Source organism: Mastigoproctus giganteus, chromosome 4 (genome assembly GCF_048544385.1).
Source record: "Mastigoproctus giganteus isolate SK-2022 chromosome 4, ASM4854438v1, whole genome shotgun sequence".
Classification (NCBI taxonomy): domain Eukaryota; kingdom Metazoa; phylum Arthropoda; class Arachnida; order Uropygi; family Thelyphonidae; genus Mastigoproctus; species Mastigoproctus giganteus.
In genome coordinates this window covers 198,573,491-198,599,572 of record NC_143578.1, presented here as the reverse complement: position 1 = coordinate 198,599,572, position 26,082 = coordinate 198,573,491, and the positions used below count along the sequence as shown (strand labels likewise).

The 26,082-nt window shown below is 34.8% G+C and overlaps 1 protein-coding gene across 4 annotated transcripts in view; it reads right to left on the bottom strand.

Annotated features, from left to right (window-relative positions):
- The window catches only part of LOC150087315 (uncharacterized), a 410,003-nt gene that overhangs the window by 188,406 nt on the left and 195,515 nt on the right, over positions 1 to 26,082 (bottom strand). For all 4 annotated transcript variants that reach the window (XM_090371118.1, XM_090371117.1, XM_090371119.1 and 1 more), the window contains 2 exons: positions 22,285 to 22,462; positions 16,796 to 16,980 (listed from right to left, as the gene is read on the bottom strand). In XM_090371118.1, the coding sequence (XP_090227244.1) occupies positions 16,796 to 16,980; positions 22,285 to 22,462 (363 nt within the window). The remainder of the gene's footprint in view (positions 1 to 16,795; positions 16,981 to 22,284; positions 22,463 to 26,082) is intronic.

Genomic DNA, 26,082 nt, shown 5'->3' with positions numbered 1-26,082 from the left:
CAATGTAATTAGTGTAGCGTTTGTTCGCTGAAATTTTTGTTCTTCTCTCCGTAAGTTATGATAATTATTAAGTGATTGTTTTGAATTTGTTTTCTTATAATTTTTATGAAATTATTTTTTTCCCTCCCTATTAGTTTGGATATAAATAATTTTGTTAATTGATCAAAATGTATTTTAGTTTTACTAACATTAATTCAAATTGTGTTTTGTTAACATGGTAAAAAAAAATCATAAATTAAGTCTGATATCCCTCAATTAATATCATTAATAAATATAGAGAACAATAATGAACCCAGAACTAAACCCTGGAGGCTTCCACTAATAACATTAATCCATGAAAAACAATGTCCATTAATAACAACCGTCTTCTCCCACTCAGCCATCCCTTTGTCCAAAGCAGTAACTTGCCCTTAATGCTACACTACTCCAATTTGTACAGCCATTTGCAGTTTGATAGTCACATTCTTATCACTGCTAGCAAAGTTTCTGCATATCATTGGCAAAGCCCCATGAACTGTTCTGGCAGCATATCTCAACTGCTCAGAGAATTTCATATCTGACTGCACAATTACCCCCAGGCCTTTTAATAATTTTCCACAACCCTGAGTGTAGTACCATACATGTTCATAAGTTACTCTGGGATTACAGGTATCCATATGCAGTACTTTGCTTTTGTCAATGTTAAACTTCAACTGCCATTGATCAGTCCATTGACCCAATTTTATCCGATCCTTTTGCACTAGCTCATCCTAATTACTGTCATTAACCATGCTGCCAACCTTAGTATAATCTGAAAATTTTGACATTAAGCCCAATATAACTTTATCAATTCATTAATAAATAGTTAGTATAGTATGAATCAGAGCTGTAATACTCAATACATTCTACGTTGATTTTTACGTTGATTAAGTATTTTTTTATATTACTATTGTTGGTTGGAGTCGTATTTTGTATCCTATCCTGTACCCTAATTCGGTTTATTGTGGCAATGGAATAACCCCTGTTTAAGAACCTGCTAGTTAATATTTGTATTTCTGAGTCCAAAGCAGATTCCGTCATTGAATATTTATAGGCATTTAGAAATTGATTAAAGATAATCGATCTTTTGTAGGTGAACGGGTGATAGCTATTATAATGTAGACGCATACTGGTGTTTGTAGGTTTTCGATAGATGCTAAATTATATTTTATTCGAGTCCCTAGTAAGCGTGAAATTTAGAAAGCTTAATGACTTTGTATCCATATCCTCCCTTTCCAATGTAAATTGGAGTTCTAGAATGAATATTATTAAACAAATGTAAAATGTCTTGGATAGTACTACTATCAGTACTAACTAGAACATCATCTAAATACCTCCCATAGTATGTGATACGGGGTCGAAAAGGTGTCAAATGTATACGCTCAATCGTTGAGAGATAGATCTCTGACATTAAGCCACTCAGGCTCAAACCCATTTGTAATCCAAAAATTAGTTTGTACCCTTGTCTCGAAAGGTGATGTAGTTGGCCCCAAGTAACAGTTTAAAAACGTGAAAAATTTTCTTAAAAGGTAGCTTCGTATAATTAATCGGTGTCGAGTTTTTATTTAATATATCCCAAATAATATCTAATGTGTATTCAATGTTTACATTCGTATATAACGAGGTAACATCTAGTGAGAATAAATTGTCATTGTTGCCAAGTCTACAGTCTTTAAGATTATTAAATAATGTATCGTAGTTCTTAATCCCAAATTGTATTACCTGTCTACAGGGTTTTATAATGTTATATACATGTGTGGCTAAGGATGAAAATGCCGAGTTCCTGTAGGAAACAACAGGTCGAATAGGAAATCCAGTCTATTGTAATTTTACCTGACCGAAAAGTGCAGGAATATTGTATGTTGTGGCATTCAATTCCTTTAACTGGGCCATAGTAATGTAGTCGTTTTTTCGATACGTGATTAACGTTTTATTGTATTGATTGACCAAATTGGTAAACAGTGCCGGGTCTACTTCAAGATAAGTGGAGGTATCTGAAACAACTGAATCTAACTTATTAATATAATCAGGTTTATCTAGTATTACCACTGTATCTCCTTTATCTGCTCCCCTGTATAATAATGTTCTTATTTCCCCGAATTTTTCGTAAAGCTGAACTATCATGTGTAATCAATTTAGGAAGTCGCGTTTCTTTTATGTTATTCACTACTTGGTTAACTTGTTGAATAAATACATCTTTTTGTGGAACATTATGAAGTCCAAATTCAATATCAATTATGCATTGTTTTTTAGGTAGTTTTCGAGGTGGTAAATTATAATTTAGTCCTTTGGATAAAAATGAAATCTGGTCCTGCGATAGCGTACATGAGGAAAGATTTGTAACCTGTTGATATATCAGTTCGTTGAATACTGAGTGAGGGGGGGGGACTAGTAGATTAACAGTAGCCACTGGCAGAGGTGGAAGTGATTCTTGCACTGCTTCTATTGAAATGAGCTGAAGCCTGAAAAACAAGATGCAGGATATTTCAGAGACTGCTGGGAGTCATTGCGGTACAAGTAAACACATGGGTTGTGTTAGGGTAGCTAAGAATAGAAACAGGTGCATGTATACCTGCGTGTACACCAATGCTAGGAGTTTGGTAAATAAATTTGATGAATTTGAGGTATTGCTCAAAACATCAAAGGCAGATATTGTTGGGATATCAGAGACGTGGTGTCTCACAGATATAAGTAATGCGGAACTGGAATTTGGGGAATACAATGTGTATAGAAAGGATAGACAGGACAGGAGGGGAGGAGGGGTTATGCTATTAGTTAAGAAACACATAAAGTCCAAGGAAGTGAAGCCAGTCGACATCAGTGTCGAGTCAGTTTGGTGTGAAGCATAGGGAAATCAAAATCAAAATAAGCATAGGGAAATCAAAATTGAGAGTAGGAGTGTGCTATAGGCCTAATGACTCTGATGAGTATAATAAGATATTGTACAGGGAAATAGAGTGAGCCAGTAAATCAGAGAGTCTTATAATGGGGGATTTTAATTTCCCAGATATTGACTGGAATTTGTGGGTTGGTCACTCACACGTTAGCAAGGCTTTTGTGGATTTATTGGATGATTGTTTTCTACATCAGCATGTTCGTGAGGCAACAAGAGGGAGCAATACTCTTGATCTGATTATCAGTAGTGATTCTTCATGCATTAAGAATCTGCAGATAAATGAACCACTAGGTGGCAGTGATCACAGTGTGTTGAAGTGGGATTTACTCCAGGAGGTAACTACCATCAGAGGTAAAGGGAAGGGTTTTTGTTTTCGTAAAGGCGACTATGATGGTCTGAGACAGTATTTAAATTCTATACAGTGGGACCAACTGATGATGTTACATACAGCAAACTCAAAATGGGAAGCATTCAAGGAACTAATCTTGGAGGCTACCAGGCTTTACATACCAACTAAGAAATATTGTTCAAGATTTAGGCCTAAATGGTTGTCAGATGAACTAATGAGACATGTAGCAGAGAAGAAAAATGCATGGGATACATACAAATTAATGGGTGACATGGAAGCCTATGATAGATATAAGTTGGTCTGTAACCAAGTCACAAAGGAGATTAGGCAGGCAAAGGCAGACTACGAAAAATCCTTGGCAAAGGATGCAAAGAAAAACAGAAAAGAGTTCTTTACATATTTAAACTCAAGAAGTAAAGGGATGAATCAGATTGGCCCACTGGATATTGATGGTTCAACAGTTGAGGATCCTGCTCAGGTGGCTAACAATCTAAACGAGTATTTTGCATCTACATTCACGCATGAGGAGTTATTCAGGAAGGAGAATGATGTAGGTAAAGTAAACATTGGCAGTGAGCTGGATGATTTTGTAATAACTGAGAGGAAAGTGGAGGAGAGATTGTTGAGGATAAACATAAAAAAGGCACCTGGGGTGGATGGGATCTATCCAGTTATATTAAAGGAGGCAGCAAAGGAAGTAAGCAAACCCCTAGCCATAATTATGAGAGCTTCTTTGGACTCAGGGGAGGTACCCATAGACTGGAGATGTGCAAATGTATCCCCAATTCACAAAGGAGGATCAAAGGCTGACACAAGTAATTATAGACCTGTTAGTTTAACTTCTGTTCCAGGTAAATTAATGGAGGCACTGGTTAAAGAAGCACTGCAGGATCATCTAGACAAGAATTCAGTTATAGCTCAGACGCAGCATGGTTTTGTTAAGGGCAGGTCTTGCCTGACCAATTTGATTGGATACTATGATGTAGTCACAAAAGAACTGGATGCAGGGAATAACTTTGATATTATATATTTGGATCTTAGAAAGGCTTTTGATACTGTTGCACAAATTGGAGCAGTGTGGCATTGGAGGCAAATTGCTGCTATGGATAAGGGGATGGTTGAGTGCCAGAAGACAGAGAGTGGTAATCAATGGACACTGCTCAACGTGGACTAATGTTATTAGTGGAGTTCCTCAGGGTTCAGTGTTGGGTCCGTTGTTGTTTTCGGTGTTTATGAATGATATTGATGATGGGATATCAAACTTAATGTTCAAGTTTGCAGATGATACAAAGGTTGGCAGGGTTTTAAGGACACTACTGACGCTATGCTGCTACAACAGGATCTGGAAAGGTTGAACGGATGGGCTGAGAGGTGGCAAATGAAGTTTAACATTGACAAATGTAAAGTACTGCATATGGGAAACAGTAACCCCAGAGCAACGTATCAACTCTGCGGTACTACACTGACAGTGGTGGAGAATGTAAAGGACCTGGGGGGTAATTGTGCAGGCAGATATGAAGTTCTCTGAGCAGTGCAGACGAGCTGCAAGAGTAGCTCATGGTGTCTTGTCAATGATATACAGGAATTTTTCTAGCAGGGATAAGGAGGTGATTATTCCCTTGTATAAGGCAATGGTTAGGCCACATCTTGAGTACTGTATACAGGTCTGGAGGCCTCATTTCAAGAAGGATGTAGAGCTGCTGGAACGGGTACAGAGAAGGGCAACAAGATTAGTGAATGGAATAAAGGGTTGCTCTTATGAAGAAAGGCTTAAGTTTTGCAAATTACAGAGTCTGGAGACTAGGCACCGGCGAGGTGATCTGATAGAGGTGTATAAGGCTTTGAATGCTCAATGCCAATGGGATTCTTCATCTTGCTCAGAATAATCACCTCAGAGGGCATAAATTCAAATTGAGGAAGGACGGATGTCGGATAGATGTGCGGAAATTTGCCTTTGGCCAGCGGGTGGTTGGTTGGTGGAACCGACTTCCATCACTTGTTGTTGAAGTTGATCGTCTAAACAAATTTAAAGCTCAACTGGACAGGTATTTCGAACGAACGGAGGGGTGAAATGGGAGTGGTGTGTTTTATTTTTGGCTGATGCTGAATAAGCTTGCTTTCTTGCATCATATGCCTATACTAATGCTAATGCTAATACAGGTAACCCTTGTATAACATGGTAGTTTGGTTCCTACAAAATCTCGTGTAATGCGAAACCGTGTTATACGGGACTAAGAACCAGTACAAAAAGGGGGGTTATGTTCGAAAAGCTAATAAAAATACACCATTTTTTTTATGACTATTGGAAACTTATTATTTTTATAGTAGTAATAACTAAATATTTTAACTTTATTTTTATAATAGTAGTAACTTAAATAGCAATAACTGGACACTTAGAAGTTACAGTATGTCTTAAAGTACTGTTTTATTGGACTAAATTCATAAAATAGCAAGGGCTTAATTTTTCAGTACTCACCTTGATCGATCTGCAATTGTTATGGTTTGAATGGCAAGAGGTGACTAGTTTTAAGGTGATTGGTTCTTAAATTAAGGGGTTGGTAAATAGTAATTATGATGCAAACGGAATTAAAATATGTGCAAGGAAGTAGAAATGCACTAACTCCATCCTTGGTTGTCATTAAATTGGGAATCTCTAAATAGTGGATAAGCCAAAAAGTTGTAACGAAGGACTTTCGTTAAAAAACGTCTTCAGTTGGCAAGTTAAATGAAAAGGGAATGTGTACTGTATTTAAGAATTTTGTAATCCCGTGATGCACTTTGTTACTTGCGGGAATCTCAGATTGGTGAGATTCCAAACCGGAGAAAGACTGAAGGGGAGTTTCGCGTTTATAATATTTAGATCGGAGTGGTGACGAAACCATTCTATAATGAGGGCTTCGAATTGTAAAATTTTGTAACTGTTTTTTAATTTTAATATGGTAATAGCTGAGTCAACTAAGAGAGTATGGTTGTTGGAATTGGGCATGTAAAGTAAGTTCAGTGCTAGATTGTCCAGTTCTGAGGCTATTGTAGTGATAGTATGCTCTGGTATTGGATGACTGGGTTGAACCGAATTTGGTTGTGGTACTACCAATGTAACAGGCGTTACAATTGTGTTGACATTTTATTAAATAAATAATATTATTCATTTCACTTGTTGGACATTTATGTGTTTCTTTATATTTATTGAAAAGTGATCCGAGTTTGTTATAAGTGGAAAAAATAAGAGTGATGTCTGTACCTGCAAATATTCGCTGAAATTGTCCTGCAAGATTACCTGCAAGTTTTATGGGGTTATTGATATTATTTTTTGCGATGGAAATGGTATGTTGGATTACTTTTGGAGGATAATTTCTGGCTATGAATTTTTTTGTGAGATATTGTAACTCATTGGATAGGTCGTCTTGTGAGGTGCTGAATTTAATGGCATTGTAGATTTGGTTATAGAGAACGGATTTTTTTATGTTGAAAGGGTGGTGTGATGTGAAATGTAGGAATTTCCCTGTGTGTGTGTGTGTGTGTGTGTGTGTATGTTTTCTATAGATCTTAGTTCAGTACCTGTTTTATATATGGTGAGATTGAGAAAATTAATTTGTTTATTGGTTTCTATTTCAAGTGTGTATTTAAGTCTGTTGTGAATTAAATTGAATTTTGTAAAAAGGTTATCAATTATAGTTTTGTTTCCTATTAAAAGTACATCCTCGGCGTATCGCATGTATAACTTTATCTCGGAAGGGTAAGGTTGTAGGAATTTATTTTCAACTCTGGCTAATAAATTTCGGAAAGGAGCAGAGATGCCCAAGCCCATGGGTAACCCAAATATTTGTTGGAAGATCTTTGCAATAAAAGAAAGTATTATTGAACTTCAAACAAAACTCGAACATCACCCTGACAAATGGCGCATTTTACATCAGACTAACACTATTATTAACTCAAAACTCCCCTCCCAATCTAATATATATACAAACAACAACTCAATGATATTCATAAACTAATTAAAATCCCCGACATTATTATCCAAAAAGCAGACAAAGGAGATATCATAGTAATTTTAGATAAAGCCACTTATATAGAAAAAAAAATGGAACAAATTCTAGCAGACCAAGACACCTATATAATTAATAATTCCTATAATATATCCAAATTAAAAAACAAACTTGACATTATCCTTAGAAAACTCCAGTCTAATAAAGAAATCACCCTACATACCTTACAGCAGATTGGCATACAAAGCAATATTCTCCACCATATGTTTGAAATTACCAAACTACATAAACTGGGCCACCCCTTAAGACCAATTATTTCTTTTAGTAAATCCGCCTCCACAAACCTATCCTCATTTCTAGTAAAAATCATATCTCCACTCACCAGATTTTTCAAATTTAAAATCAGTAATACCAACCAAGCCTTTGAGAAAATTAAAACCACCATAATTGCTGACAATGATATTCTAGCATTGTTTGATGTCGTATCACTATACACCAATATACATATACCTTTCACCTTACAAGCCCTTTGTGGATATTTAACTTCTGACAATAGTCTCATTAATCGCACCTCCCTTTCTAAAAACAATTTTAGAACTCACCTCTCTACTATTAGATGCCAGGCATTTCAGAATTCACAATCAGATCTTCCAACAAATATTCGGGTTACCCAGGCAGGACACTTTTCAATAAATATAAAGAAACACATAAATATCGAACAAGCGAAATGAATAATATTATTTATTTAATAAAATGTCAACACAATTGTAACGCCTGTTACATTGGTCGTACCACAACCAAATTCGGTTCAATCCAATACCAGAGCATACTATCACTACAACAGCTTCAGAACTGGACAATCTAGCACTGAACTTGCTTTACATGCCCACTCCAACATGGGCTTGGGCATCTCTGCTCCCCTGTCCGAAATTTACTTAGCCACGGTTGAAAATAAAATCCTACAACCTTACCCTTCCGAGATAAAGTTATACATGCGATACGCCGATGATATACTTTTAATAGGAAACAAAACTATAATTGATAACCTTTTTTACAAAATTCAATTCAATTCACAACAGACTTAAATACACACTCGAAATAGAAACCAATAAACAAATTAATTTTCTCAATCTCACCATATATAAAACAGGTACTAAAAAAGGAACTAAGATCTATAGAAAACATACACACACACACACACACACACAGGGAAATTCCTACATTTCACATCACCCCCCCCCCTTTAACATAAAAAAATCTGTTCTCTATAACCAAATCTACAAAGCCATTAAATTCAGCACCTCACAAGACGACCTATCCAAAGAGTTACAATATCTCACAAAAAAATTCATAGCCAGAAATTACCCTCCAAAATTAATCCAACATACCATTTCCATCGCAAAAAATAATATCAATAACTCCATAAAACACATCATAAATAGTAAAACACGTCTTACTATTTCCAAAAAAATAGTAAGTTTAAAAATAAAAATAGTTTCCAAAAATCGTCTCACCAAAAAAAAAAAGTCAGTGAACAGAAATATCAATTAGTTAGCATGTACATATTACAGTATGTATTAATTAAGCTATGTACGTAAGTGTAAATTTATTTTTATTTTGTAACTAGAAAATATTCTGATTTTCATGTATCATTTAACTTTGTTAAATGATGTAAAATTTAACTTTGTTAAATGATGTAAGGTAATAAAGTTAAATTTGTGCTTTATTTCTTTAAAGCAAGGGGGTCCATTGTATTTTGTTCGGAGATCCCTGGATTCTGTGCTATTGAACTTGTGCTTGTTTGAGACCATAAAAAATTGTGACTTCAAAGCATGCAGTTCGTGACTTTTAAAGAGAGCAGAAGGTACACGAAATCTAGATACTGCAAGAGAGAGATTGTGCTCAGCAGCGATGAAGAGGAAGAAAATTAAATGGAAGTACACTATCTGACATATAAGTATCACAGTTTGTAGGGTAAGATGTTTGTTCAGTTATTGCTATTATAAAAATAATAGTTAAAATATTAAGTTATTACTACTATAAAAATTAAGTATCCAATAGTTATATATATATATAAAAAAGGTGTATTTTTGTTAGCTTTTGGTAAGTAACCCCCCCCCCCCTGGTTCTTAGTCCCATATAACACAGTTTCGCATTACATGAGATTTTGTAGGAACAAAACTACCATGTTATGTGATTACCTGTAAACCAATTTTAAGAGAAGTAAAAACAGACAAGCAACAATGGTTGCTTTTAGCACTGTCAAGCAGCTACCTGGAACTGTTCAAGGGGAGTTGTGCATTGCATCTCCCCATGCAAATAATGACAAAAGAATTCTTTTTAAATTATTTTGTCTAGGGTGAAAAGTGGAAATTTCACAAAACACAAGTTTAAGAGAATAAACAAATAAGCAATAATCATCTTCATCAGGAAAAACAAAAGTGATAAATGAAACAGGAATGGATCTTTCAGTGCTAACTTCATGATTGGCAAAGATAACCACATGTTGGCAAAGACACATCATTCGTTATCCTATACACTGCACTTTAAATTTGCATCATACCCACTGTTGCACTGCTATAATTTTGTGTGGTGAGGCACCATTGCACTGGAATCAAACATATTGTCAGAATTCATTGTCTACTTGAATGTCCAGGTTGTATTGTGGCAGAGGGAGGTGCCATAATACAAATAGGTGTAAGCTATATAATAAATTATTTGCTATCAAAGGTCAGTTATCAATAACATTCAAGAACACTGTATGGCCACTATTATTTCTATAAATAAAAGGTAACACTGACTAAATACAATGGCGGATTCATATAATTTAATCTAAAAACAAAACAGCAGATACACGGCATACAAAAAATTTACAACATTTTATATTGTTTACAGGTGAGACTAGGTAGCGTGGTTTCTAAGATGGCCAAAATGTACTTTGCATTTCATAAATTCAATGTGGCCTCCCTCTGCCACAATGTAAGCTTGTATTGTGGCAGAGGAAGCTGCCTATATAATAAAGGCGTAACCTATATAATAAATTAGAATGAACATACTTTAGAATAATACTGTTCATTTCAGTGCCCAGAGTATGTATTCTCCTTTTAAGATCGTCTGAGTTGTCATGGGTGTCTCATACATTTGTGCTTTAAGGAAAGCCCAAAAGAAAAATTTTAATCAGGTGAGATCAGGAGAACATGTTGGCAAAGACACATCATTCGTTATCCTATACACTGCACTTTAAATTTGCATCATACCCACTGTTGCACTGCTATAATTTTGTGTGGTGAGGCACCATTGCACTGGAATCAAACATATTGTCAGAATTCATTGTCTACTTGAATGTCCAGGTTGTATTGTGGCAGAGGGAGGTGCCATAATACAAATAGGTGTAAGCTATATAATAAATTAGAATGAGCATACTTTAGAATACTACTGTTAATATCAGTGCTCAGAGCATATATTCGCCTTTTATGATCATCTGAATTGTCATGGGTGTTTCATACACTTCTGTTTTAAGGAAATCCCAAAAGAAAATTTTAAACATGGGAGATCAGAATACCGTGTTGGCGAAGACACATCATTCAATATCCAATACACTGCACTTTAAATTTGCATCATATCCACTATTGTACTGCTATAATTTTGTGTGGTGAGGCACCATTGCACTGGAACCAAAGATGTTGTCAAGCTTCAATGTTTACAGAACTTTTTAACTAATCAAATATGTTAACGTGAAGTAATTCATAATATTTCGCCCCAGTCAGCATGCCATCAATATAAACTGGATTGACAGTGTCACCTCCCCATATACAACACACAGAGAGAGAGAGACCATCTAACCTGATTGTATTTCAACAACAATATGGATTTTGATGGATAGGAGCCAAGTAACAGGAACTGTCTGTTGGTGAAGTCATCTAGAGTGAAGATAGCTTCATTAGTTCACAGAATATTGCTAAGGAAACTGGGACTTAGTTCTACCTTGGTTAACAGAAAATTACAAAACTGCAATCATTTTGAGTCATCGCCTTTATGCAAACTTTGTTGTACAAAGAAATTATAGGGAGGCACTAAACAGTAATGTCATTTTTCATAAATCTTTTTGGAAAACATGTTTTCTCACAATTTTACAAATATGCATGTGATTAAACATCAAGGTATACTTCTAATGAATTTCACTGTGCTTGTCATTCAGTTTATGTAGCTCAACCAATACTATGATGTGTAAATTTCATTTTGCTGAGCCAATTGAAGGCTTAGTTCATGTCCAAAGTTGTATAAATTTCTGTACTGCAAAGTATTTGTTTTTTCCAGTCTATCAGTAACAATTTGGCAATTCATGTGAGGTTGAAACTGATAATCCCCCCACATTTAAAGCAGACATTGGCACTTTATTTTTTCTGTTTACACTCGCTTTGAAATTATACTGCTGTATCATTTAAATTATATTATCACCTGATGTGCCATTCTTTCTATAAAACATGTAGTGGTGTAAATTATTTTTATAGCAGCATGTATCTGCTGTTTTCAAATTATTTGTTTTAATGGCAGATAGAAAATTCAGAATCTGCCACTGTTTTTATTAATTGCATTATTACTTTTTCTTTGTGGAAATATAGCAGCAGTCATACAGTGTTGTTGAATGTTCTTTGATAACAAAATGCAAAAATAACAAGGTTAAGCACCAAATATCCATTCCTGCTTCATTTATGTCTTTTTTTTTTTTTAATAAATTTATTAATGCACATTTGTTTTTGTCCCCCCCCCCTTAAACTTCTATTTCATGAAATTGTGCTTTCCACATATTATTTTTTTTTTAAAAAATCACTGTTTTGAATGTTATTTCTTTTGTATTATTTGCAGGAGGAGATTTTTTAGTTAGGATCCTTTTACAGTTAGCTGTTCAACACGGCTAAACATGCCTACTGGAAGGCACCAAACACGCAACTGTCGTTTATTTTTTCTTCAAATAAAATTAGTTTATGCTTGTTACAGAAGTACAGCGATGATGTTTTTAGACTAAACCAATAAAAATGAACAACTTTCTCATTGAGACAAAGCACTTGATCAGGCAAAACTTTAATTTAGAAATAAGTATTACCATTTAGATAACCTAAATGGTAATACTTAGTCATTTTTTAATACTGAATTTAAAATAAAGTTCAGTCCAAATATGAGAGAAAAGGTCCGGAGACCAAATAGCCTAAACCTAAAAACAAGCAAAAGAGCCACTCGTGTATCAGGATCTACCTTTCTTCAGGTTTCAGTACCACCTCAAAATCTCAAATGCAACAGTTGCACAAACTGTCATCCATTTCGAGCTCAAGTCTCAATATTTGGTTAAGATGATGCAAACTTGAATGATGTTGCACGTTGACAGATGTCCTTCATGTAACTCTCCAAAATAACAGCATTTTTTCAAAACAGATTAGTATCACCTTTTGTGCACATTGCAGAACTAAGAATTTCTTCAGCCAAAGGGAGCTAGAATACTTTTACTATGGGTATATTTTCTAGCTTTAGTAGCTTACTTAGATTAAGGTTGAAAGTAATGCACTCATGACTCATCCCCAGTTACAACTAGATCTTTGAAACCATCGCTTTCAGCTTCTTATCGAACTAGTAGCAGGTAATCAAATAAACTGTTCTTAGTTGGTATCCAAGCATGTTTTAAATGGAAGATATGCATTTCAACAGGAAGAGAACAACCATAATTTAAAAAAAAAAAAAAAAAAAAGGTGGTTACCAAACTTAGTTTTCTAAATATACAGTTGAACCTCTATATAACAAAATCGATCATTCCCTTGAAAAAAATTCATTATACAGAAATTTCCTTAAAAAGAAATATGAGCTTTCAACAATGAAAAAACTGTAAATTCAGAAATATAGTAAAAGATGGGAAAGAAGTGGGAATGAATAAATTTTCTACATTTTAAAACAATTTATTAATACATACATAAATAAGAAATGACTACTTACATGATGCCCAAAATTTATTAGTACACTTAAGAATTATGTCATAAATTTTTTGTTATTCTTTTGTTGTACACTGGATTCTACTGTACACCATTCATAAAAATGTTCGCATTTGTTTAAACTTTAAACACTCAGATATATTTTCTGTTATATTTTCTTCCCACTGAGGGCCTCAGTGCAAAGTTTCAAATGCTGACAACATTTGTTTTGATGGTTTAATATTGCCCTCATTTTCAATATTGTCACTGGTTCTTTAAATACTCTCCAAAATGTTGGAGTCGTTTGGATATTCACCTACTATGACATTATTATCTACTCCTAAAAATTCGTCAAGAACAATTTCTCCACTGGTCAAACCTCGCTTGGAACTCTTCCAAAAGTTGTTCAATGTCTTCTAGCAGTTCATCCCTCTATCTCTGTTAATTAGCATTTTAGCAAAACCTGCTTTGGCAAAAAAAATTCTTACTTAATCATTGTTTCCATCACATCTTGACTCCACCCTTTCGCCAACTCTGATATGCACATCCACAAATCTATAACAAAATCTATAGGTTGGTTGGTTTCTATTCTCAGTATAATTTTTTTCGGATGTGCCTTCGGTAGTGCATTTTCAAATTCTTGATAATGCCCTGCTCCACTGGCTGCAGTTAAGATGAATTATTCAGAAGGCAAAAAACAAGCTTCACATTTGTAGGTTTCGAAATGACCGAGTGATGTTAGCAATCAACGTGATTTTTCTGTTTTCTTTCGTCACTTTCTATCGAAATTTAAAATCCACTGCTCAGAAATTCCGCTTGTTGTTTAAGGTTTTTTGTTGTAGTTGGAGTCCAACTCTAATGACTTTACTCCTCTGAAACATTAGAGTCATTTACATTTGCCTATTACCAAAAGCTTCAGTTTTTCATTACCGGCCATATTTGCAACCAAGAGTGTAATTCTCTCCTTACTATTTTTACCACCTAAACATTTATCACCTTTAAAAGTCAGTGTCTTGTTCGGCAAACATTTAAAAAATAGACACGTTTCATCAGCGCTGAATATATCTTTGGACTCTTAATCCCTCCATAATTTTTTTCAAAACTGTTTCTTTCCAATGGGTATAGTCTTCTTCGATTGCAACTCCACTTTCAAAAGAAAATTTTTTCAAGCAAGCCATAACAATCTAAATTTTTCCAGCCAATCAGAACTGCCTTGAAATTTTTTATGCCCCAGAAAAGATGCATACTCCATAGCCTTTTCTTCTATTAATAGCCCTGGTATTGGCATGTTTTGGTCTTGAATCATCTTGATCCACTTAAAAACTGCTTGATCTACATCTTCCCAAAGGCATAATTTCACACGCTTCTGACTGGGTCACATTTCCTCAAACAGTTTGAGAATCGAAACAGGGTTTTTCAGAATGGTTGACACACTACTGGTAGGGATATCAAATTTTAAAGCGATTTCTTTTTTTCATGCCGCGATCTTCACTATTAAGCACTTAGACTTTTTCATGCTACACTCAAGGAGTTCCTCTTAGACACCGTAAGGTTACTTATACAGCAGTTAAAACAAAGCTGAAATTAGGGACCACTTGTAATTAGCATGTAAACAGAGACATTTGAAATTTAGTGAAAGTGTGGATGACTCATTTCTTCGAAACAACAGATGAATTTCCGAGATAAAGGAAAATCACTCTCTCCTAATTCTCTAATAGGATACTTACAGCAGAAAATAGGTTGACCAGAGCCAATGCCCACATCGGGAATACGCCTTAATCTTGGCCAATGGCTGTGAACAGCTGACCAGTGGGACTTCTTGGCATAGTAGTGTTGTATAGGTTTTACTTCTTAGCCATTGCTGACTCACTACTGGGCAAAGGCCTCTCCCAAACTTTTCCATCTTTTTCAATCCTGCAGCGTGGTTGGCCAGTTTCCTCCTGCAGGGTTTTACAGGCCCATTAAATTGTAAAATGTTTTAGCTCTTAATTTGTGGAATTAAGATCTTTAGCTATTAAAAACTAAAGGGATAAATGCTTAATCCTTTTAGCTCTTAATTTGTGCTTTCTACAGCATCAGCTTAATTGCCTAAAGGCCAGAGGTGCGAACAATGCGTACCCAGATTTCTTTAAATCAGTTCGTTATATAGAAATTTTCTTCATTATATGGAAATTTATCTATTGAAATTTAAAATCCACTGCTCAAAAATTCCACTTGTCGTTCAAGGTTTTTTCAAAGCGATTTTTTTGATTTTTTCCCTTGGTTATTACATTGACCAAGGGAAAAAATCAAAAAAGTTCGCTACATAGAAAATTTCAATATATGGAAGTTCGTTAAAGAGAGGACAGACTGTAGTTGCATACAGTAACTGTATTTAAAAAACTACTAAGATTATTGCTAAAATGGCTGAATTATCATTCATCTGAAGAGTCATGAATTGCTTCTAAACTTCATCTGTAGTCTCTCTCTCTTTTGTGATCCAATTCATCAAAAGTATGGGGGGGGGGGGGGCAATTCCACAAACTTTGCTACTTTGTGTTCCTTTCTGATGTTGCTAGACTCAATGACAACGAAAAGGCAAACCTAAGAAAAGCTCGACTTTTCGAGCTTTTCTTAGGTTTGTTTGTTTGTTCAATGGAAACTTATTAGCCCTTTTACTTTTGGCTTTTGTGAATGTGTATGGCCTACAAATAATCAGTTTATGATAGCATCAGACTTTGTAGAGCAAGTTTTTTTCATGGAACTTTGGAGACACTTGAAAATTTGCAAATAAATATTTTTAAATATTGTTCATATTTGTTCATATTTTGACTTTCCTGCATAACGCTAGAATAAAATTGTCAAAAGACCAATCAGAATTTTAAAAAAATAATAAAAAAAATTCCAAAATAAGACATTACTGTTTTTTTCTTTCCTGATGCAATAAAATCCTCTACATCTATTTATGTATTACTTATTAAAGTATATCAACTTCTAATGAAGTTAAGAGGAGCTATTTTTGTAATAAACAGGCTTTACAATTACTGAAACATAGATAAGAGAGATGGCAGCAAATGTTTCAAGATAATTTGTAAATCAACAGACATTGATTGAAGTGAAATTCAGAGTACAGACCCAATTTAAGTACTCTCACAGCACACAAAGGAAAAACATGGATCAGCACTTGTATTCATCAAGTAATTCACAATTTCATCACAATTATATTAGAAAGAGAATGGTTAGAAAGAGGAAAATTTCAAAGTTTTTTTTATTTTTATAAAGCAATTATGTTCACAGAATATATGAATGATTCTGGAAGATGCTTTAATTTAACTGACTTGAAATATGATTTACATTTTTATTAAATGAAACTCAAATACACTTGTTTAATTTTTCAGAGATGAATAGCAATAATATTACGATATTAATATTTCAGGTTTGTGTTATATATAGCACTACTGTAATACTGCTACAGCACAGACCTTAAAAATACACTTTTGTGAATAGAAGTTTCAGTAAAACTTGTGAAACAATTTTTGCTTAATAATATCAAATTACAAAAAATTTGTTTCTTTTTAAATCCTTAATAAACATAAATAATATATCATACCCCAAACATCAGATTTTGTGGAGAACTTGTTATAGGCTAAACCTTCAGGAGCAGTCCACTTGATGGGGAACTTGGCACCAGCATGAGCAGTATAAGTGTCATCTCTCATAAGTCGAGCCAGTCCAAAGTCAGCAACTTTAACTAGATGATTCTCTCCAACAAGACAATTCCTTGCTGCTAGATCTCTGTAGAATTTGAAGTTACAAATTTATTATTCATAATATGATTCAAAACAGATAAACTGAACCAAATAAAAATAGTGAACTGCGTCAGTCCTATCCTCTTCTAAACCAGGAAGGGAAAAAAAAAACTATATTATGTACTCATCAATATACTCGTTCATAAGGCTAAAACTATAAATATAAACAATATATGTAAGCAGATAAGTCAGTGCATGTAGTGAATTTAAAGTTCAAGGGGTCTACCTCACTTATTTTTAGGGTTTGTGCTGAAATTTTAGATTATATCATTCACACTAAACTTTGTTGAATCCACTACTTTTGTCTCAATGGAAAAGTCGTGCCCCATCATTAGTCTAAAGACAATTTTTCCCAAACTATTCCAATATCTACATTGAAATAGTACTCTGCTTCTTTACTAAGTGTTACAGAGAGACCTTATGTAATATTTTCCTGAACTTTCAACACATTTAATAAAAATCAATATAAAGTGTACAGATATGATTTTTAAGTTTAAAATTTGCCTAACAATTGCTTGTTGCTCAATGAGAAAGATATTCCCTGTCATTCCACTTATTTTCAAATCCTCTATGAAACCTGAATTATCGTGAAAAAATACATACTCATAAGTACATCCTCCCTGCCTCAAAATCGAAATCTGATATGTCAGCAAAACTGCCTCTTTAAGGTTCAGTTGCAATGTGAACACCTAGAACTTGCTTATAACTTATAGAAATGAGAAAAAAAATTTTATTGTAGTTAATTCACAGATATATATTCAGAAGTTAACAGATGGGAGGTTCTTCTAGAACTTGCTTATAACTTATGGAAATGAGAAAAAAAAATTTATTGTATGCTTATTGTTGTTATTTGGTTTTTAGGAGCATTAGCTGCTAAGGCCAATTGCTCCGGGATATGCGGTGGTCATTCCCTGACCTTTCTGCATCCTCCGTATTTGGTGGTTATGGGCTCGAACCCGGGTCTAATCAAGAAGCGTGTGCTATGCACTGCTGTTCCTGCCCACCTGGCTACGGAGGTGCCATTGTACGCTTAATTCACAGATATATATTCAGAAGGTAACAGATGGGAGTTGCGATAATTATTCACAAATTAATCAAATATGCAACATAAGTAAAATAAACATAAAAATAACAAAATGCTGTGCAGATAGTTTTAACCTGATATCAATGATAAAATTAATAATTATTACGAAATATTAAAAGTTAATTTGAAAGAAAAGAAAAAAATGAATTTTTATTACTTTCTATTAGAACTGTTTATTCTGTATAACATTTACAAAACGAATAAATACAAAGTAAAAATAATTGCAGAAATATGTCAGTAAATTTTCCACTAAGATATGGCAGAACACAGTAAATTCAGTATATCTTTTGCCATTTCTTAGTGTGAAAAGGCACTAATATATAATAATAAAAATGGATTTTTCAGATTCCGAACTAAATTAAAACTATGTGATCAGAATTTTATTATCTATATATTATTGCAATGTTGAAGTTGCTTATATGCATAATTAATTTATAAAGCCAAATACTACTATCTACTTGAATATACTTATGAATTATGTATACAAAGGGGGAGGGGAAGTTTTATTAATATAGTAAGGCCAAATGATGCAAGGAAAGCAAACTTTTTCTGCATTTTCCAAAAATAAATAAATTAATAATTAATTACATATTGAAAAATTATAAGGTATATATTGTAATAACAATTACAAAACTAAATAAAATAATAATTACAATAAAATAGAATCTTCATACCATTCCCACATGGTAATAATCCAATTCTGCTTTAAATTTATCCAGATTCACTGCCTCCACTATGTTGCAAGGCAACCTATTTCAATGTTTGACAACCCGCTACCTATAGGTGAATGTCATGAGATTCAATCTTCTGTTATTCCCCAAGATTTTATATTTCTGTCCTCTGATCTGTTTTCCCTCACCCATGAGGGAGAACAGACCTTCATTCATTTTATTCAATCCCTTCAATGCCTTATATACCTTAATTAGATCTGCCCTTATAAGTCTAGTTGCCGAACTTTGCAGTTAATACCTTCTAAGCCATTCTGCATACATCATTTTGTACTTTTCACTAATCTTCTCACACTTCTCTAAACTTCAGCAGAAGGATTTTTTTAGTGCAGTCTCCAAACCTGAACACAATATTCAAAATGTATTTTAATTATCACCTCATAAAGAGGCAATAATAAAGTCCTACCTACTAGAAAAGGACCTATAAATGATAAGACAAGACACCATGTTTCCACCAGCTTAAACTGCATGGAAAATTTCATGTCAGACTGAATCGTAAAAATTTTATCTTAAACCACTTTTTAGCTACCCTCCTCCTCCTGGCTTATACATGACTCCAGGATATCTGTTACCCACATGTATAATCTTTATGTTTAGAAGCATTAAACTTCAGTTGCCATTTTTTAGACCACATATGCAACCAATCCAAGTCTCTTTTTTTAAGCAGCATGGCCTGGCTCCAATTGTTAATCCCTCTTCTAACTTTCAAATCATCAACAACTTACCCACATAAATTCCTTTCATCTGCAGCAGTAAATTATAAGATGCTATAAGATGCAGTAGTTGTGCAAGTTAGTGACAATCTCTTGCAGGCAGATTTCAAGACAAGTGAACTTGCTTGACTTTGATGTTGGAAAATGTAATTCACTTTCCTTGAGCTCAGGTTTCAGAGGGTGATTTGAAAAGAACTACATTTTTAGAATAAGCAAGGAACAGCTATCTCATTAACAAAAGCATTTAATTATGCAAATTTTCACATCATTAACCATAAAATCATACATATCTATAAACTTTTATATCAGTTTTGACTAGACAACCTGGAAATTCAAGAAAAATAGAATAAAACAATAAATTTATTGCATAAAATCTCAATTTTAAAACTAAGCAGGGTAAAAACTGGTGCATATTAAGCAAAACATCACATATATCACCTTTATGCAAACAGGGAATTAAGCTTTCCCATTTCTATTTGCTATTTGTAATTAAAACATACTGTAATAGTATTTACCAGCATATCTTTGCATAAACTTTCTGACTGCTTATAGCCTTTCTGACTGTGAATGGTCAGTCACAGGTTTACAAACGCTGACAAAATATTGAAGACTTGTATAAACACTCTAGATTGTTTTAAATTTTGTACAGAAGTGGTACTAACCACTTTGAATAAATTGTTGTTAATTTTAAAGTTAAAATAAATAATTAAGTTTTTAATAAGTTTTCATTATATAGGAGATTCACTGTACCCTCTGGAGTATAGAAAATAACCAAAATGCATTTCAAGAAAAGAAGAAATGACACTAGAATTATGAATATTCAAGGGATTCAATATGTATGGAAAAACCAATATGAGATAAATTTCCAAAACACCTCTGTGAAAGTTTGAAGAAAATAGAACTGATCACAACATTAATAAGGAAAGCTGTGCTAAGAAAAGACCATTACAAGAAGTGCCAAAAACATCCAAGTCTATTAGAGGATGGTTGGTTTTGTGTTTAATGACACTGGCAGCTTAGGCCATAATGTACCAGAATTCTGCAAGCCACTAGAGGGCAAGTCAAAGAAGTGAACAAGATAGAGCTCTCAAAAACTGCATTTTTTGAGTCGATTACTATGAGAATCTTAACAGAGGTTTAAATTTTTCCTACTTTGGCTGTTTCATGCAATTCTAGGGTGACTAAATACTGATGCACACTAACAGGACAAAATGATTTTGAAGACTAAAATCCAGCACAATTAAAAAGGGGGGGAGGCAAGGATGAAACATCATGTTTAGGTAATGTACTCTAAAAATTAAACAGAAATATTAATAAAAGAGAAAACACATTTTAATTTATGCTAAAAAAAATCGTATTAATACATTTGAGGAATGATTAAACACTATTGTAATAAATTAACTCAGGAGACAAAGGCTCTACTCAATCATACTTTATTGAAATTATCTTTTAAATTTGAATTGAAATCATATTTTAATCAACAAAACTTCCTACATGTTAACTAGGCCTGAAGAAACTGTTTCAATCCCAACTGTATTTGTACACCGATTTATACTAGCTCTAGATATCTTCTTCTTTGTCTTCGCCTTTTCCCACGTTATATGGGGTCGGCATTCAATGTACCCAATTCACACTTTACATCCTCTTCTTCTCCTCCTCTAGTTGGATTAACTTCTTAACCAGAACACATCTATTGGTTTTGGCTTAGTTTTTATGACTGGATGCCCTTCCTGATGTCAACCTTCACCATTCATCCGGGCTTGGGATTTAAGCTGCCGATCTACTAAACCTGCCACAGCCATATAAATGGAGTAACTCTTATTCAGTGATGAAGCTTCCTCGTGATGTCACAATTTAATAATTTTACGCAATTTATGTCGAATTTCTAGTCACCAGCGAACAAGCAGGTGGCACTGCTGTAGTTCTTTTAACATCGAAATGGCTGACTCGGTAGAATTACTGTGACCTTGAAAATACCAATAATGTATAGCTCAATACTCAGCAACACAACAACTGAGTATTTTTAAATACAATTTGGTATCCTGAAAACTTCTACATCAAAGCTATCAGGTAGCACAACTATTCTACTAAGAATTCCCAGTGACTGATTATAGTTCCTTAAAAATTTAATGACCTTGAAATTTCCTATGTTTTCCTATGTCCGAACATAATAATGATGGCCATTTTAAAAAAGTTCACAGTCTGAAAAATAAAAACCACCTTTAGGTCCCAAATCTTAACCTAACACTCACCCACACTTATTTTATCTAAAATATAACTTCTTTTTGAGCAACACTCCTGAAAACCTCCTTTATTAATTAATTTTAATAGCACACTAATTTAGCTAGCATACATCTGGTGCCACCAGCACCACAAAGATATAACAATCGTAATTTCAATTATATCTATGCACAGTTAAACCAAAGATAATTATCTTTAATGGCCTTTAATCTTACTTTTACATATGTCAGAAAGCCAAATGCACTCATTTGAATTGAACCATACACTGCACAACACTGTCAAAAATAATGGGATGCTTAGGCTGGAATACTGTAGTTTTGGCTATTGTTTACAACAGCCAAACTAAGAGAAATGACTTATATAAATATTTAGAACTTTATCTTTGTCAGGTTATGGACATAAAATAACTAGTCTGTGAATATTTAAAACTGCTAGAGAAGATATCAGTTTAATCAAAAATCTAGAATTCTGCAAGCATTAATTCTAAGGAATATAGATTAAAAAAGTTTCTAAACAAAAAATACCTATGGATGAAACTATGAGATTCCAGGTAAGACATAGCCGAGGCAATCTGTGTAGCCATGTACATGAGGACAACTGCATTTATTTCTTCTCGATTCGCATTTCTCAAATAATCCAACAGATTGCCACAAGGCATGAATTCTGTGATAATATAAAAGGGTGGTTCTCTAGTACAAACCCCTGTAAAATAATTACGTTAACATTAGAAAGTAAGTTCTCAAAAAATGATAATGTAACAATAATAAGATCTAGAAAAAAATAAAAATAAAATTTTAAATAATATTTTTTGTGCATTTCTGCGCACTACTCCTCAAATGTAGTGTATGTGCTGTTGTGGACTGTTAACTTTGTCCAGCTTCACACACAAAGAACTTTTGATAATATTATTGTTATTCCAAAAATCTTTTCTGGGGACTTTTATGAAGTATTATAGATTTTCCTACAAGCAGTTAACACTGATTGTAGGAAAATCTAATATAAGCTAATATGAGCACCCCAACAGCCAAATAAATCTCACAGTAACTTACCATGCTGCTTACAATGCTGATGATGAGGCATTATGACACGTCCTACAACTAGACAACAGCATACTGAGGCTTCTAGGAGGCAAAAGATCTCCCCAAATTCATCTCTGAAAAGCATTAAAGACATGCACAATTGGATTTAGTAAGCTATCCATTTAAAGAATATCCTCAATTTGAAGGAACATGTCAACCTTTTGAGCCTCTGGCCATATGAGATGTAATGTAACTGTCTAAGCAGCACCAGGAGTCACCCTTAATTCTGCATGATGTCTATGGGTGAAGATATACATGCTGTAAAGCCAGTAGTGAGTACATTTCCTTTTGTGTCAGGTAGCATGAGGATGCAGAAAGGTCAGGGAGTGACCACTGCATATCCCCGGAGCAATATGGTATTAGTTGCTAATGCTCCTAAAAACCAAAATAATAATAAAGCACAGTGTACTTAGTGTCACATACAAACTCTGTAAAGGCCAGAGGGTGTGGGTTAGTGTCTGTGTAGTGTTAGTGATAGGTTGTGTCGTTACATTGTTCATCTGGCCTCAAGCTAGTAAATCACCACCCCCTGTTGCCTGTCCATTGGTGCACAGAGTGGGACTAAGGAGTAGGTAAAAAAACTCTGTAAAGGCCAGAGGGTGTGGGTTAGTGTTTGTGTAGTGTTAGTGATAGGTTGTGTCGTTACATTGTTCATCTGGCCTCAAGCTAGTAAATCACCACCCCCTGTTGCCTGTCCATTGGTGCACAGAGTGGGACTAAGGAGTAGGGATGATAGTTCTCTGGCAGGGCAAATCCCCAGGGTCACCTAAGCATCCCTACAAGGGGCCAGTAAAAAAAAAAAAAAGACAGAGAAGGAAAGGGGAAAAAAAGTTTTGTTACAGAGGAGAACAGTACAAGAACTTATGAGAGCTTGAAGGACAGGGTGGATGACCTCAAATGAATTAAAATGCGATGGCCTATCTCAGTGTCAGAGCTCATACTTTTGCATCAAACAACATACTGACAATTCAAAAGTCAGAATAGTGCTGGTCCCATTCAATGTATTTATTTCAAGTGACTCTATTGCAAGAAAACAGGGAATTGTACTGTGCAAAAAAGCATAGAAGGAATAGGACCAGGGTAAGTCTAACAAGATCAAAAGTTGATGACGTCATAAAGCAGATATCACAAGTTAGGATTAAATTTGAAAGTGTCTACAATTCTGCAAGAGCATGATACGAGGGAGTACACGATGAGGAGTCGACTTATGAGACTCATTTTACAGGAATGGAATACACATATATAGGGAAGGTGTAAGAATATTTGCCAATGCTATAAAGACAGTGTTAGATGAGTCAGAAAAATCATATCGGAGGTGGGCTAAAAAATTAATAGCCGCTGTATGAAGAAGTGTAAATGATTCTTGCACTACTTCTACTGGAACATGCAGCAGACTGTTCTGCCCTGTCTGTAGATAAAGGATGAACAGGGCAGGGCAAAGGCCCAAGAATTAAGCTTTTAGTTAAGAAGCACATAAAATCAAAGTTAGTGTATACAGTTAATGTGGGTGAGCAGTTCAATGTTCAGTCAGGTTGTTTTGACATAAGCACTGTGAAAACAAAACTGACAGTAGAAATCTGTTATATGCCTACTGACTATGATGAGAATAACAACAACACAGAGCAAGCAAGTGAGCAAGTAAATCAGAATGTCTTATAATGGGGAATTTTAACTTTCAGCATACTCACTGGCACATGTCTTAGTCACTCACACATTAGCAAGATTCTGTGGATACTGTTGTACTGTTTTCTACAGCAGTATGTTAGAGATGCAACAAATGAAAGCAATATTCTTGATCGGATTATCAGCAGCAATTCTTTATTCGTTACGAATTTGTGGATAAAAGTACTACTAGGTGGCAGTGATCACAGTGTACTGATGTGAGATTTACTTAAAAATATAGATACATCAAAGGCAAAGGGGAAGGCTTTTGCTTTCATAGAGGTCACTATACTGGCCTTAGACAGTTAAATTCTATATAGTTGGACTAAGTGTTGATAGGTAAAAAGGCCTGTGCACTCTGTATTCATTCTGTATAATCTATTATGTAGCACAGAGCGAAATGGAAAGTAAAATAAAATAAATGATAGGTTTAATGTTAAATAGTAGAACAGAATATGTCAAATACATACATTACAAAAAACTTTCGGTTATTAAGGTAACCTTCATCATTTGAACTGAAAGTTTAAAAACGTAGAACTTAAGAGTGTGTAGTGCCAGTCATGCACAGTAGACTGCTTGATGTAACAACTAACTGTTTGAAGTTGAAGCCTGTAGTTGTGATGTATGTGAACATTGCCAACGTTTGTCAGTCATGAGAATGGCTGCCTCAATAACAGGGTGGACACAACATCCACTGCTTTTGTTGACCAAAGTATTAGAGCACATGATGTGCAATGACCCCAACTAGGTGCGGCATCGGTAATGGCAGAACCGATCGACAACCATGACATTTCAGGGTGGGTCAATGTCTTGTTGGGTTGACCAGAAGTGCTCAGCAAGGGCAGAGTGTTCTATGTCTGCTAAGGGATGGCTCTTTCATGTTCTGAGAAACGTTTGCCAGGCCTTCTGCCAGTTTCTCCGACGTAGAAACCAGTGCAGTCACGGCAAGAAATGCAGTAGACTAGTCCACTTTGTAGTAAAGTTGGTTGGTTGATTTGGTAGTTGTTGGCGCATCGGCTTTTGTGGCCATATTGCACCTTCCAAGGTTTTTGCAGTACTTTGATCCAAGGCCGAGGCGGGAATCGAACCCGCGACCTTTGGGTGGCCGGGCAGGTACTTTAACCACTCGGCTAGCCCTGTAGTAAAGTGGGACTGTGTTTTCACTCTAGAGATGAGGGATCACAATTTTCTGTCTGGGAGCTGTTCTAGGGTCCTGAAATCACATGAGATTTCAGGATCCAGAAACCTACCGTGATAGATTCAGGTAGTAAGGGTTAAAGGTGCTCGCGGCAGAGTCATTACCTTGAATGTTCCTGTTGTTCACTACATGGTCATGTGCCTGTAGGTCACACCTGTCTAGGTGGGATAGCCATACCTCACAAGATCCATCTTGACCCTAGCAATCTCAGTGCGGCTCTCATTCATAGAACTAGAGTGGGTCCAGGCACAAGTTAAAAAGGTCCGTGCAGTGCCTTTTTAAAAAGTTAAAAAGATGGCTGTGCATGTGTTCTGAACGGTAGTTGGTAAATTGGCCAGCACACATTGGCTTGCAATAGACTAATAGACAGTATACCACAAGGA